The sequence below is a fragment of the Aethalodelphis obliquidens genome, unplaced genomic scaffold, assembly GCF_003676395.1.
Source record: "Aethalodelphis obliquidens isolate GAN/ISIS:26980383/991018 unplaced genomic scaffold, ASM367639v1 scaffold30, whole genome shotgun sequence".
NCBI classification, from domain to species: domain Eukaryota; kingdom Metazoa; phylum Chordata; class Mammalia; order Artiodactyla; family Delphinidae; genus Aethalodelphis; species Aethalodelphis obliquidens.
In genome coordinates, this window is record NW_020837974.1 from 20,254,175 (window position 1) to 20,269,163 (window position 14,989).

At 48.6% G+C, this 14,989-nt stretch overlaps 1 protein-coding gene across 2 annotated transcripts in view; it reads left to right on the top strand.

Annotated features, from left to right (window-relative positions):
* Positions 1-7,751: 7,751 nt before the first annotated feature.
* Positions 7,752-14,989, top strand: part of GGA2 (golgi associated, gamma adaptin ear containing, ARF binding protein 2) — a 30,651-nt gene continuing 23,413 nt past the window's right edge. Inside the window, exon 1 of one of the 2 annotated variants that reach the window (XM_027126637.1) lies at positions 7,752-7,888. In XM_027126637.1, the coding sequence (XP_026982438.1) occupies positions 7,777-7,888 (112 nt within the window). In that variant the 5' untranslated portion in view covers positions 7,752-7,776. The other variant, XM_027126639.1, reaches the window with a different exon arrangement.

Below are 14,989 nucleotides of genomic sequence, written 5' to 3' on the forward strand. Positions count from 1 at the left end.
GGTTCCATGTCCTGACTATTGTAAATAGTGCTGACTGCAGCCTTCTTGAAAGATCCTGAGCCAGAACCACTAAGCAAAGTTGCTCCTGAATTTCAGACATACAGTTATGAGATAATAAATATTTATTGTTTAAAGCCACTTAGCTCTGGGATAATTTGTTACCCAGTAAGAAATTGCTAATACACTGTCCTTTTCCAGGGGAATAGGGAAAGGGGATTAAAGAATTTGCTGAGTTTCACAGAGACCTAATCCTTGCTTGAAAAGTACATCAGATAAAGTTCTTTGATGGCAAGCAATGGAAACCAGCTCTGCCTAACTTAGGTTTATTGGAGACTTAAGTTTATGGGAGTTTAAATTTGTGAAAAAGTCATAGACTCTATGGGAAAGCCAAAGAACCAGGTCTTGGAAAAGACAGGAACCAGGGAAGCTCTGAGCATGCAGGCAGCAGGAGCTCATGGCCAGTCTTGTCTGTGTTCTTCAGTGGGAACACATGAACTCTTAACTATTTTTTGTTATGGTTTCTCTGTATTTTTTCCCTTTCAGTTTTGGATGATTCAGCTAAAGATTCAGATTCTAAGAAGAGAGTGGTTGGGCTAACTGAGGTCATGTTACCATTCCTCAGCCAGCAATATATCCAATGGAGGAAAAGTTCCCAAGGAGAAGTAGGGTGGTTTTTCCAGAAGAAGGGGCAATGGCAGAAACAACAGGTGTTCCGCCAAAGGGGACACAGAATAATAATGCTTGCAATTTATTTTGCGTTCACATGAGCCTCAACCACTTCTGGGTTTCAAATTATGCTGGTAGGGGACTTCCCTGGTGGTTCAGTGGCTAAGACTCCATGCTCCCAATGCAGGGGGCCTGGGTTCGACCCCAGGTCAGGGAACTAGATACTGCATGCATGCCGCAACTGGGAGTCTGCATGCTGCAACTAAGACCCGGTACAACCAAAATAAATAAATAAATATTTAAAAAAAATTATGCTGGTAAACACTTTAGTTCATCGTCTCTTTAAATCTTCACAACCCCATGAGACAGGCATTATTATTATGGTTGTTGTTTCTATGTTTTAGATAGGGAGACTGAGGCTCAGAAAAGTTGATCAACTCTTCTGAGGTTTTAGTATGAGGCTTACGACAACCCAGAGTCCAACCTCAACTCTTGTCACTCTGAGTGACATCAGAGCCTTCGATTCTAAGACATCAAGTATGCTTACAAGAAACTCTAGCTCTTGGTTAGGGAATCTGACTGTTTTAACAAAATGAGTGATCAAATTGCTGAGTCGGTAAAGTTGTGGCCACTTTCTCGGTTGGACTGAGTTGTCTGAGAAGCAGCATGTATCCTCTGCTCTGGGGTTTTGCTCAGGATCAGAAGGAATGTGTAGAAGGACTTCACAGTTTAAATAACCTCAAGTCCGTCCCCCAGTGTTTTTTCAGAGTATAGTGAAGTGAAGGCCATAGAGGCCAACTGTCTAGACTCAAAAACTGGTTCTGCCACTTACTGTGTGACTTCTGTAGCTCAGTTTCCTCATTTGTTAAAATGGGGATAACAGTTGTATCTGTCTCAGCAAATTGTAAGAATCAAAATAGATGACATATGTAAAGTTCTTAAAACAGTGCCCGGCACTCAACAAATGTTATCAATTGCAGTCATCCTCATCACCAGTATTTTCATCACCAGTATTTTCATCCTTTCATCCTTGGTTGCAACACATAGAAACACACTCAGACTAACTTAAACCATGAAAGTAATTTACTGGAAGATTTAGGACCCACAGATCCCAAGGGCAGGACTTCCAGCTGGACTTTACAAGAGACTGGAATCTGTACCCAAAAACCTATTCGGACCCAACACACTCACCTTTATCCCTCTGAAACTGCAGTTTCTAACCTTCGTCTCTGTCTGGGTGTCTGCTACTCTCATCTTTCTTCTGCAGGCTGGCTTTCTCTTATCTCTGCAGCTGTCGAACAACTGCCCCAGCCCTAAAGCTGAATCATCTCCCCTCTGCTACACTGCCAATTCAATAACTAGTATTCCATGTCCAAAATCCCAGGAGAGAATCTGATTGGCCTAGCTTGGGTCAGCTGTCTACCCCTGGTCCAATCAACTGTGGCCAGTGGGACAGAGTCATGTAAGCAATCATGGCTGCAGGAGACCACTCTAGTGATGGAGAGGGCTGTTCCTCCCCCTGAGCGTATTCTCTTTCCATGGAGTTTAGAGTATACCTTTGCCAGAAAATTACTATTTTTCTGTAGGCAACTTTGGAATCTCATTCATATTGCCTTTATCCTAGCTTATTTTTTTCCTCATAATGCTTATTACTATGTGAAATTATATAGTGTATTTGTACATGTTTATTGTCTGTCTTACTCTAAAGATAAGATTGAGACAGGCAATAAGTTTTTCTTATTCTTGGTCGTAACCATAGCACCTGACACATTGTCTGACACATAGTAGGGAGTCAGGTAAGCTCTCATGATGAAAAAAATGTTTGAGGCCTTCATCAGTCAGATCAGTTTCTTCAGAAGTGGCAATTATCAGCTGATCTAACTCTGCCAGATTCCAACAGTTTCCCAGTTTCACTTTCATTGACTCTGGGGAATCACATCTCTTTTGCAAGATTTGCAGTTGTAGTTAGCTATCTGATGTATTGCCTGTAAATTGCACCAAATCCAGCTATCTGTGAGAGACTGACCTTTGACAAAGACTTTGAAGACTGAGATAGATGGAATACTTCAATATAGAGGGGTGTTTAGTGGGACCTAAATTAGAAATTGTCTAATTGATTAAATATGTTTGTCTTATGATGAAATTCCCTACCTTCCCAGGGACCAGGATAATAAATACTTAGAAAATGAGGACTTCCTGGGTGAGGGCAGAACCCAGAGAGGGTAGTTCATGCGTTCATGTTCATAGATGTCAGAGGACTTTACAGATGAAGTGACCTTTGAACTGGGTTCTGAGGGATGAGTAGGAGTTTCCAGATCAGTGGGGGTTGGAAGGTATTCCAAACAAAAGGATGAAAGAGAATTTCACCAAGTTGGGTGGAGCCAAGGGTAGGAGTTGAGGGAGTGGGAGAAGTAGCTGAGAAACCAGGCAGAGGGAAATCCAAACAGCCCTTCTTTGCCAGGTTAAGGGTATCAAGGTGCCATCTGATGCAAATAGCAAAACATCCAGATTCAAACCAGCTTGAAAAGGAAGATTTAGTATCCCGCAAAGCAGGAAGTTCGGGGGTATGGCAGGCTCTGGGGTTGGTTAAGTAAGCGTTCAGTGACCTCAGTGAGGACTTAGGGTCTTTCCATCTCTTTGTTCTATTGGCCCCAGCATTGGCAACAGCCTTGGGTTGGTTCTCTCTGCTCACAATTGTCTGCCTAAAGTGCTCGGGCCTCTCTGCACTTCATGTTGTCAGAGAGAGCGTGGCTTTCTGTGTCTCTCTCCCTGAAAGCAAGGAAACTTTTCTCCAGCACCTTCCCCTTCGTGACTTCCCCATTCTTCAACCTGTCCCTTCGGGGAAGTGGGTGGGGGAGTCCCCATAGATCAGTCAGACCCAGAGCTGGGGGCGGGGCCAGCTCTTCCCTGGGTTCCTGGACAAAGTGGGGGTCCATTAGCGAAGACATGAGTTGGGTCTTCATGAAGTGGAAGGTGAGGAGCCACTGAAATGCTTTAAGTAGGGAAGTGACAAGATCAGATTTGTGTTTTTTTTAAAGATCATTCCGGCAGCTTTGCTGAAGAGAGATTTGAGCAGGGCTGGCCCAGGAGCGGGGAGCCCTGGTAGGAAAATGAGACGTGAAAGAGGGAAACAAGATAAAGCCATGTTTCATCCTCACAGCCTGACCGCCCCCCCTCCCAACCCCATCTACCTTTCCTGCTTCACTTCACTCATTCCTGCCACACGCGCCCCCTTCTCTTGTCTCCCGCCATGTAAGCCTTCCTTTGTGCCGCTATTCTGTCTGGAATACTCTTGTCCATATGCACTTTTTTCTATCTAATTCGTTCTTTTTGCGGTACACGGGCCTCTCACTGTTGTGACCTCTCCCGTTGCGGAGCACAGGCTCCGGACGTGCAGACCCAGCGGCCATGGCTCACGGGCCCAGCCGCTCTGCAGCATGTGGGATCCTCCCGGACCAGGGCACGAACCCGCGTCCCCTGCATCGGCAGGCGGACTCTCAACCACTGTGCCACCAGGGAGGCCTTGTCCATATGCTCTTCTGCCCTTTTGCCTGGTCAGCTCTCTCTCAGCCTTCAGATCTTTTTAATTAATTAATTAATTAATTTTTTGGCTGCATTGGGTCTTCATTGTTGTGTGGGCTTTCTCTACTTGTGGCAAACAGGGGCTACTCTTCGTTGCAGTACACAGGCTTCTCATTGCAGTGGCTGGCTTCTCTTGTTGTGGAGCACGGGCTCTAGGCGCGTGGGCTTCAGTAATTGTGGCACATGGGCTCAGTAGATGTGGCTCGTGGGCTCTAGAGCGCAGGCTCAGTAGTTGTGGCACACGGGCTTAGTTGATCTGTGGCATATGGGATCTTCCCGGACCAGGGCTCGAACCCGTGTCCCCTGCATCGGCAGGCGGACTCTCAACCACTGTGCCACCAGGGAAGCCCCAGGATATGCATTTTTTTAAATATAGAAGGCTGTAGAAGCTTGGCTTGGTACTCATTAAACTCATTATCACGCTCTGGGGATCTCCAACTTAGCCTTTATATCTGGGCAAAATGTTGGGGTCCCAGCCCAGGCCCGAGTGCCCTCCCCTCTGCCCCCTACCACCCCTCCCCCAACCCTGATTGCAGTAGGACAGACTAGCCAAGGAGGGGCAGCCTTCTCTGTCTAGAGAACTCCTCTTGTCTTGATTTCGGAGAGGCAGTAGTGAGTGGTGGCGTGAAGCGAGATCTTAACTCTCTGCCCAGGAATTGAACCTGGGTAGCCTGGATAAAAACCAGGAATCCCAGCCACCACCACACCCCCTGGCTCTTGTCCCCAGTGAAAAATGCATTTCTCACAGAGGCAAGAGCTGTAAAAACAGGTACAAAATTTATTATTAGAGACATAGCACAAATGGGAGGGCACACAGAGAAACAGTTTGTTAAGACAGAAGCAAGGCAGAGATGCCCCCAGAGAGAAAGGGTGTGGGCGTCCTCCCGAATGAGGAGGCATGCAGTAAAGAGGCGGTTAGGTCATTTATATAGAGCAGTTCTTCCAGGTCTTTGTTTACCTTTGGCCAATTACCTGGTTTCTTTTTCCACGCCTGATGCCCTAGGACCCTCCCCAACGTACGTGTGCAACTTTTTTCCAAGATGGATTCCAGCCCAGGGGCCTATGGGACGGCCTTAGCATCACATATTATGGGGTGGTGCACCTCCTTTTGACCCCCAAGGAGCTTTTATGCGCATGTGCAGTGTTTCCCTTGACCCAAGGATGGGAAATGTATGACCTCTTGATCTTTTAACAGGGTTTAGTCCCACTCTGTCCCTGCCATAAAAATGTCCAATGTCTGACAGATGTAGAGAACAAACGTATGGACACCAAGGGGGGAAAGTGGCGGGGAGGGGAGGTGGTGGTGGTGTGATGAATTGGGAGATTGGGATTGACATATCTACACTAATATGTATTAAATGGATAACTAATAAGAACCTGCTGTATAAAAAAACAAAATTCAGGGCTTCCCTGGTGGCACAGTGGTTGAGAGTCCACCTGCCGATGCAGGGGACACGGGTTCGTACCCCGGTCCGGGAAGATCCCACATGCCGCAGAGTGGCTGGGCCCGTGAGCCATGACTGCTGAGCCTGCACGTCCGGAGCCTGTGCTCCGCAATGGGAGAGGCCACAGCAGTGAGAAGCCCATGTACTGAAAAAAATAAAATAAAATAAAATAAAATAAAATTCAAAAATTCAAAAAAACAAAGTCCAATGTCTGGTTATTTACCCAATTTCTGTTGCTGGTTTTTGTTGTTGTTTTTTTTTTGTGTGTCTTCCTGGGACAGAATCATTTGCATGTCTATAGACAAGAATAATTTTCCATTGCTTTCAGTTATTTACAGTTTACAGAGAGGTAAAATAATTCTCAAGGAACCAAAATCAGATAACACAGAAGGGCTGCTGTAAACAATGCTTAGTTTTCACTGATTTCATACAAAATTTCCCAAACATGAATAATGTTACAGACTGAATGTGTCCCCTTAAAATTCAAATTCACACGCTGAAGCGCTTATCTCCACGTGATGGTATTTGATGTAGAGCTGTGGCAGGTAATTAGGTTTAGATGTGGTGCTGAGGGTGGGGCCCTCAGGATGGGATTAGTCCCCCGATAAGAGGAAGATATCAGAGCTGTCTCTCTCTCCACCCTGTGAACACAGCAAGAAAGCCCTCTGCAAACCTGGAAGCAGGTTGTCACCAGGAACCCATCAGTAGCACCTTGATCTTGGACTTCCCAGCCTCCAGTGAGAAATAAATGTCTGTTGTTTAGGCCAACCAGTCTGTGGTATTTTTTATAGCAGCCCAAGTTTACTAAGACAGGTAACAACTGTAAAAGAACCTGGCACACAGGGAGGAGTTCAGTCGGATAACTTCCAAATAGAAGGCAGCAATCTGTCAGATGGAGATGTGTGTCTGGACTTATTTTGCAGCTGAAATAGCACAGCAAATGTACATTTAAACTTAGACCGTGTGTTTATTTGGGGTAGGGATGGGACCTAAAATCCTGTAGCTACCTCTTACTGCTTCCACTGTTCATCTGGCCATTCAACAAATATGTATTGGCACTGGTGTGCCAGGCACTATCCTAGGTATTGGGGACATAAAAGTGTACAAAATTTCTGCTTATATTAGTGGGGTGAAGTAGGCAATTGAGTCTAGAGAATGTGTGCTTCCAAGGAAAATTACACGTTGTCTAGAGAGCACACCTTTCCAGTTCCTATCCTTCCTTTCACTGCCTCAGAGATGTCTTACACTCTTAGCTGTAGATAACTGAGAGCAACGCAAATAATTCTTGCCTGTAAACAGGCAAATTGGGGAATTCTCTGGTGGTCCAGTGGTTAGGACTCCGTGCTTCCCTGGTCGGGGAACTAAGATCCCGCAAGCCCCATGGCGTGGCCAAAATAATAATAATAATAATAAAAATTTTAAAATGCAAATTAATTCTGAGCTAGTTTTGTGTCCACCTGCACATCTGTTCCAACATTCGTTTATTCTGTATAAACTTGCCCTTTTTCTGACTTCCCTTTTGAACGGATTATGACATCCGCTTGGTTCTCTCGTTTAATTAGAGTTAAAATATTTAACACGCGTTCATTTTACAATTCATGAGAACCATGACTTTTTTGGGGGGGCAATTACCCTTTGACACAGTAAGTAAATATCTAGTACGCTCATGGTGTAATGTGTTACGGAGAAAATAAAGCAAAGTATGGAAGGAGGTGATGGTCCATAAAGACCGTCCGGAATAAAAATGCTAGAAGAATTCGTTACCTGAGACTCAAATTTAACGGGGCGTCCTCTAGTTCATCTGGCAGGCCTTGCAAGGTCGGCTTGACCGACTTTGACCTGGCTGCGGGTCTGCAAGACCAGTCCGCGAGCCCGACCCGCGCGTGGAGGAGGGCTGTCGGGGAGGCGGCACCCCCGGGCCGGGGCCTGCGCGGAGGCGGGGCCTGGTGTGTGGGCGAGGCGCCACAGGCCCCGTCCCATCACGTGCCGACCCTCGCCTGCCGCGTCGGCAGCCCAGGAACACTCCAGACGCCGGCGGCTGAAGGGCAGGGGCGGCCGCGGCCTCGGCTGCGGGGCTGGGCCTATGGCGGCGACGGCGACGGCGGTGGCGGTGGCGGCGGGGGCCGGGGCCGCGGCGGGGGCCGAGTCGGCCGAGGGGCCCCCGGGGCCGGCGGCGGCGCTGGAGCTGTGGCTCAGTGAGTAGCCAGGGCCGCCCCTCGGCGCGGGCCCAGCGCCCCACGTGAGGCCTGGCTTCCCGCCTCCCTGGGCCTTTCTTCTGAGACCGGCGGCCGGACAGGTGGCCGCGGGGCGGCCGGCGCCCGGGGAGGCGGGCTGGGCCCGGCGCGGGTGGGAGGATCGCCGCGGGGAGGCCCCGAGAGGAGTCCCAGGAATCCGCCAGGGCTGCGAACCCGAGGCTGGGCGCCCTGCTCCCCATCCTCCTCCCAACCTCCCCCAGTCGCGGTGCATAAACACTGTTAACAACATAATGGCTAAGGTTTATTGAGCTTTGCTTTTATGCCAAGCACTGTGCTGAAAAGCATTTCAGCCACTGTTAATCCTCATTACGACCCCAAGAGACAGCTTCTGTTTTTAACCTCGTTTTACAGATGGGGACCTTTCGACTTCCTCAGTTGTGCAACATACCCATCCTCTGGGAAGGAGCTGTCTCTGGCTGCCGACTTTAATGTCAAAACAAGCCCTTTACACCTCTTGTGCATGTTGGTTGTGGCCGGGTTTCTTATGTGTATTGTCTCCTGGAAGACTCACGGCAGTCGTTAAGAGTCGTTTTTGTTCCTACGTTACCGGTGGGGACTCGAAATTCCAAGAGAATAAAGCATATGCTCCTTGTATTGGGCTCTGCTGGGTGCTGGGAGTACTGAGATGCGTAACACAGGGTCCTTGCTCACAAAGACATTTTTAAGTGGGTGGTACAAGCCGACAATAACAGCACTTTGTTACATTAACTGAAGATTGGGAGGGAGCCGGGTTTAAAGTGCGGTGGTGGGAGTTGGGTTTGTTTACCTGGGCATTGTCTCAGGGGACATAGCATTTGAGTGGACAATGGAGGCGACAGCGTTTCAGATGCAGGAAACTGCATGTGCAAAAGCTGGGGGAACAGGAGGGTGTGGAGCATTCTGGGAAGAAGGAGGTCATTACTGCAGGAGTGCAAAGCATAAAGAGGCTGCACTGCTAATTGGGGTGAGATCTTCAAGGGTCTTGTATGTTGCAGCAAGGAGTTCAGTTTATCCCTGATGCAGTAGGGGAGAGGATGTTGGCGTTTTCAGCCTGGGACTCTGATCAAGTACACTTGTTAAAAGCATCACCTGCAGCCGTGAGAAGAGACGAATTGGATAGGGATTGGGGAGTTCAGGCAGAGAGAGTAGATGAAAAGCTCTTCTGGTAGTGTGTCGGGGGTGAAATAGGACAAAGGTATTGGGATGGAGAGTAGAAATAATTAGCTAGTACAATCAGCAGGTTTGATGCATTAGAATAGAGGCCAGAGACCAGGAGGCGTTTAGGATGGATCCCAGGTTTCAGGCTCAGGTAACTGGTTGGTTACAGATATCTCACTTGTTGACTTGTGGAGTTTGAGGTGCTTGTGGCACAAAGAGAACCTCTCTGGGCAGTTGGTTGGCTCCAGAGAGGGTAAGAGCTGGAGGTCAACTTGGGACCTTCAGTTCATTGGCAGTGAGCTTGTCCAGGGAGGCTGTGCCCGTTAGGAAGAGTAGAGGTTTGCAGATGGAGCATGGAGAATCTCAACATGGATGAAGCAGGTGGGAAAAGCAGCCTGGAGACAGAAGGCGGAGGCTACAGGCTGGGCGTGGAGGGGGAAGCTTGGACGGTGGGGAGTTGCAGGTGGATGTAGTTGGTAGGTGGTTTTGCTGCTGAGAGAGAGAGTAGGAGGAGGAAGGAGGAGGGGGAACTTCGAATTTGGCGACTAAAAGGTTACTGAAATACCTTAGTGCTAAATGGTGGGGACAGAAGGTGGTTGACTAGGAGGCAGTGGAGTTGCAAAATCAAGTGGGCCGAGTTAGAGGCCAGCTAGCGGCCGACACAGGTGGGGGAGAAAAAGGGAACCTTGGCTGCTCAAGGAGGGGGTCCTGAAGCTCCAGCTGTTTTAGGCCAGCCAGTGTGGTCCCAGAGTTGTGAGATCTTCCAGTTGTTCAGGTAGGGCTAGAACCTGTACCAACAGCACACACCCACTCCCCAGTCTCGACAACCAAAAATGCCTCCAGACGTTACCAGATGTGCCCTGGCAGAGAGGGCAGACTCACCTCTCCCCTCCCCGCCTGAGATCCTCTGAGTTTGGGCTCTGGAGTGTGGAGTGGACTGCAGAAATGTATCTTGTAATCTTCGTGGTTGTGGGACTTGCACCTCCCCTCCCCCGCCCCTCCATAGGGCAGAGAAAGTGAACTGTGTAAACCAGACTTCTGGGGGGCTGGGGCGCAGTGGAGGTGGTACGTGGGAGGACAAGGGGTAGAAGGGCTGGTGGTGGGGCAAGGACAGGAGTGTCGTTGAAGGAAAGCACCGTGAGTCTGGACTGGATGGAGAAGGAAGTCACTCTGGGGGGGTCTGGGGACTGCCGAGCTCAGCTCACTGGCAGGTCTTACCTCAGCAGGCAAGGCAGCTGTGCCTCTAAGATCGGAATGTAATACCATGTCCGTCTCGGGGCTTAAGAGGAGTTAGTACATGTGAAGCACTCAGGATACTGCCTGGCACACAGTGTTGGCTATTATTATCATTAGTCTTCTTAGTTGGGAGTGGCAGAGAGTAACTCATGTTGTGTTACCAAAAAAGAAAAGAAAAACGTCAGACCTAGGAAGCTGTTTCAGCAGAAGTTCATGCTTTAAAAATACAAGTAGCAGGTGTGCTAGCTTTCTGTGTGCTTTGGTGCGCAAGCTACTGAGGGTCTAGGTCCAGGCAGCTGAAGAGTGTGGTTAGCAAGATGAACAAAGATGCGCAGATGAGAGCAGCCATTAACCAAAAGTTGATAGAAACTGGAGAAAGAGAACGCCTCAAAGAGTTGCTGAGAGCCAAATTAATTGAATGTGGCTGGAAGGATCAGTTGAAGGCACACTGTAAAGAGGTAATTAAAGAAAAAGGACTAGGGCTTCCCTGGTGGCGCAGTGGTTGAGAGTCCATCTGCCGATGCAGGGGACACGGGTTCGTGCCCCGGTCTGGGAGGATCCCACATGCCACGGAGCGGCTGGGCCCGTGAGCGGGGGAGGCCACAACGGTGAGAGGCCTGCGTACTGCAAAAAAAAAAAAAAAAAGAAGAAAAAGGACTAGAACACGTTACTGTTGATGACTTGGTAGCTGAAGTCACACCGAAAGGCAGAGCCCTGGTACCTGACGGTGTAAAGAAGGAGCTCCTACAAAGAATACGAACATTCCTTGCTCAGCATGCCAGCCTTTAAGATTGAATTAGATTGTGTTGTTTTGTGGTTTTATTTCTGAAAGTAAAACTTGCCATAAATTACGAATCGATTTCCCAAAATAAAATCCTTTCTTGTATGATGGTATACAGTTTTCAGTAATGATGTATACAATTGTATTGATTTTTTTCCCCTGAATGTATTATTTTAATAAACGTCTCAAGAATGAAAAAAAGAAACAAAAGTAGCAGCTTCTGGGCATTTTGCTGCTTTTCTTACCCCACTTAGTTTATTTTGGGCATTGTTCCACATGACTGCATTTAGAGCTGCCTCCTTCTTGTTAATGAACCGCCTCATGTGCCCCATTCCTTGGGGTGCTATGCTCTGTTCCTTGTTAGCGGACACTTCGGGTTGCTGGGAGTCTTGGGCTATTAACAGCAGCCCTGGGGCCTCCTGGTCTCTAGCTCTGGTAGTGCTGCCAAGGAGGCAGTAGCTTAAGTAAAGGTAAGGCAGGCTGCTCAGTAAATCTCTCTCTTCTTCCACTCGGACCTACTCCCAGGTGAAAAGTCCTGTCCCCTAGCCTCGCTTTCATGCCTCCTTTGGGGATGGGAGTGGCTCTATTTATACTCTCCCAGCTTCTCAAGGGTTATCCTGGAGCCCAAGCGTAGGTCATTCCTGTGGCGGGTCTTGCTTGGGCTTTCAGCGTGTGCTTAATTGAATGATTGCTGGATATAGGGGTCGATGTGTACCCCATGTAGGATTCCCCCATGCAGTGAGCACTGCTACGGGGCTGAGTTCTAAGTGTTCTCAAAGTGAGTGCTCCCCACAGCCTTAGGGCTCCCTTTACTAGCACAGGCTGCTCTAGCGCCAGGGTCATGACCCTGGTGGTTGGGTGGCAGCTGATGTGAGATGATTTGACTTTTGAATTAGTCACTGTTAGATGAACCATTTCAGGGAATTCCCTGATGGTCCCGCGGTTAGGACTCAGTGCTTTCATTGCTGTGGCCAGGGTTCGATCCCTGGTCGGGGAACTAAGATCCCACAAACCCACAGCATGGCCAAAAAAAGATGAATCATTTCATTCACAGGTGGAGGGCTCAGCTGTTTTCTTTCCTTCTTCTTCTTTTTTTTTTTCAATCTTCCTTTTTAAAAAAATTTTTTTGGTGGGTGAGTGCACCGTGCTGAACTGCGTGGCATGCAGGATCTTCGCTGCGGTGGAAGTACAGAGTCTTAACCACTGGACCACCAGGGAAGTCCCCCTCAGCTGTTTTCTTAATACCTCTCACCCTGTAGCACAGCGGTCCCCAACCTTTTTGGCACCAGGGACTGGTTTCGTGGAAGACGGTTTTTCCACAGACGGGGGAGTAAAGGGGGGCTGGGGGTGGGTGGATGCTTCAGGAGGTAATGCCAGCGATGGGGGAGCGGCAGATGAGGCTTTGCTCTCTAGCCCGCTGCTCACCTCCTGCTGTGTGGCCCAGTTCCTTACAGGCTGAGACCCAGTAAGGTCCACCCGGAGGTTGGGGACCCCTGCTGTAGCAGACTTGAAATGCATACAGACATTGCTTTTATTAAGCAAATATATGGCAGTAGTCCTATATTTGTCCTGCCCGAGTGCCAGCTAATTAAACCACCTTGGTGCCCAGGATAGCCATTCTTTTTAATGATAAAGGCATTTGTGATGAGATAAATGCTTTTATTTAATTTAATTAATTAATTTATTTATGGCTGCATTGGGTCTTCGTTGCAGCATGTGGGCTTTCTCAGTTGCAGCGAACGGGGGCTACTCTTCGTTGCGGTGCGCAGGCTTCTCATTGCGGTGGCTTCTCTTGTTGCAGCGCACGGGCTCTAGGGTGTACGGGCTTCAGTAGCTGTGGTGCATGGGCTTAGTTGCTCCGCGGCATGTGGGATCTTCCTGGACCAGGGCTCGAGCCTGTGTCTCCTGCATTGGCAGGCGGATTCTTAACCACTGCACCACCAGGGAAGCCAGTGATAGCTGTTCTTGATGGGGCGGTGATAGGTGAAGCAAAGTAGAGTGTTTTTTTGTGTTTTTTTTGCAGTACACGGGCCTCTCACTGTTGTGGCCTCTCCCATTGTGGAGCACAGGCTCCGGACGCGCAGGCTCAGCAGCCATGGCTCACGGGCCTAGCCGCTCCGCGGCATGTGGGATCTTCCCGGACCGGGGCACGAACCCGTGTCCCCTGCATTGGCAGGCGGACTCTCAACCACTGTGCCACCAGGGAAGCCCAGGGTTTTGTTTTTTTTAAAAAATTAATTAATTAATTAATTAATTTTATTTGATTGCGCTGGGTCTTAGCTGCAGCTCGCGGGCTTCTTAGTTGCATCACGCAGGGTCTTCATTGTAGCATGCGGGAACTTTGTTGCAGCATGCGGACTTCTTAGCTGCGGCATACATGTGGGATCTAGTTCCCTGACCAGGGATGGAACCTGGGCCCCCTGCATTGGGAGCATGGAGTCTTAATCACTGTGCCACCAGGGAAGTCCCAGAGTAGAGGTTTTTTGAGTTTTTACCTGGCCAGGCCCTGTCTGACTCCTAGCCACTCCTTGGGGCAAATTGGAGTCAAACAGACGTGGACGGTTGCTCTGGGCTGATCAGACCGAGCTACTGGTCCTCTGGGGGTCATTTTCTCTAGAGCTGCTCAAAGCCACTGAAATAGCTTGGCAGGGTGGAATTAGGTGTTCAGAGATCCAGTTAGTTCAGAACTGGAATAGCCATCTCCCGGTGTCAGCAATATGTGCAGCCAACTGGCCAGACTCTGCATAGTAAAAGATGAATCCTTCATTCATTAGTAGATGTCCATGCTGATGACTATTTTGGGTGCTGGAGATGGGAAGGTGAATGAGACCGACCTTCCTCCTGCCTTAGGGAGCTGATAACTTAGTGGTAAGAAAGTCAAGGAAGCTAGTTCCCAAAAGAGGCCCTGCCTTTGCCAAGGAACTGAAGACTTAACCCTGAGAAACATTTGGGCCCTGGAATCAGGCAGACCTGGGATTGAATTTTTGCCATTTTCTAGCTTTGTGGCTGGGCAGGTTTCTTCAGTGGTGAGGTAATAGTACCAACTTCAGTTGTTCTGAGGTTTACAGGAAAGGATGCTTGGAAAACACTCAGCATCATGTCTGACCCACAGCAAAAACAAAGCGGGGTGGGAGGGCAGCTATTACTATTATTGCTATTATTTGGGAGCTGTGAAAAACCTTGAGGGAATCCTTGTCATATGAGATATAGCAAATAAAATAACTTACACTTTATAGATCTTTTTGCTGCTTTGCCTTGGTTAAGGGTTTAGAACATTATTTAACCTTAGAGGTTTTTTCCTTCCTTTCTTTGGAAAAACTGGTGACCTGGCAGTAGGGGAGGAGGGAGAGAGCTGGATTCTGCATGGTGAATTGGGGTCCTGCCTGCTCTTCTCTGCCACTAGGGCGTAGAGTCAAGTGTTGAGGTCTGAATGCCTTTTAGGTGTCAAGCTTGACCTTGTAGTGAAGTGAAACTTAATGAAGCTTAAAGGGTAAAGAATTATCTTAGATGAGTCAGATCTCCTTAATCAGACTCTCTGGAAATCACTGCCTTAAGTTTATTTCATGAGTAATTATTTTGTGCCTATGGGTATGGCATTGTACTAAGCACGGAAACATATGGCTTCTGCCTTTGTTTTTTTTTTTTTTTTTTTTTTTTTGCGGTATGCGGGCCTCTCACTGTTGTGGCCTCTCCAGTTGCGGAGCACAGGCTCCGGACGCACAGGCTCAGCGGCCATGGCTCACGGGCCCAGCCGCTCCGCAGCATGTGGGATCCTCCCGGACCGGGGCACGAACCCGTGTCCCCTGCATTGGCAGGCGGACTCTCAACCACTGCGCCACCAGGGAAGCCCCTGCCTTCGTTTTTTTTTTTAACATTTACTGAATATG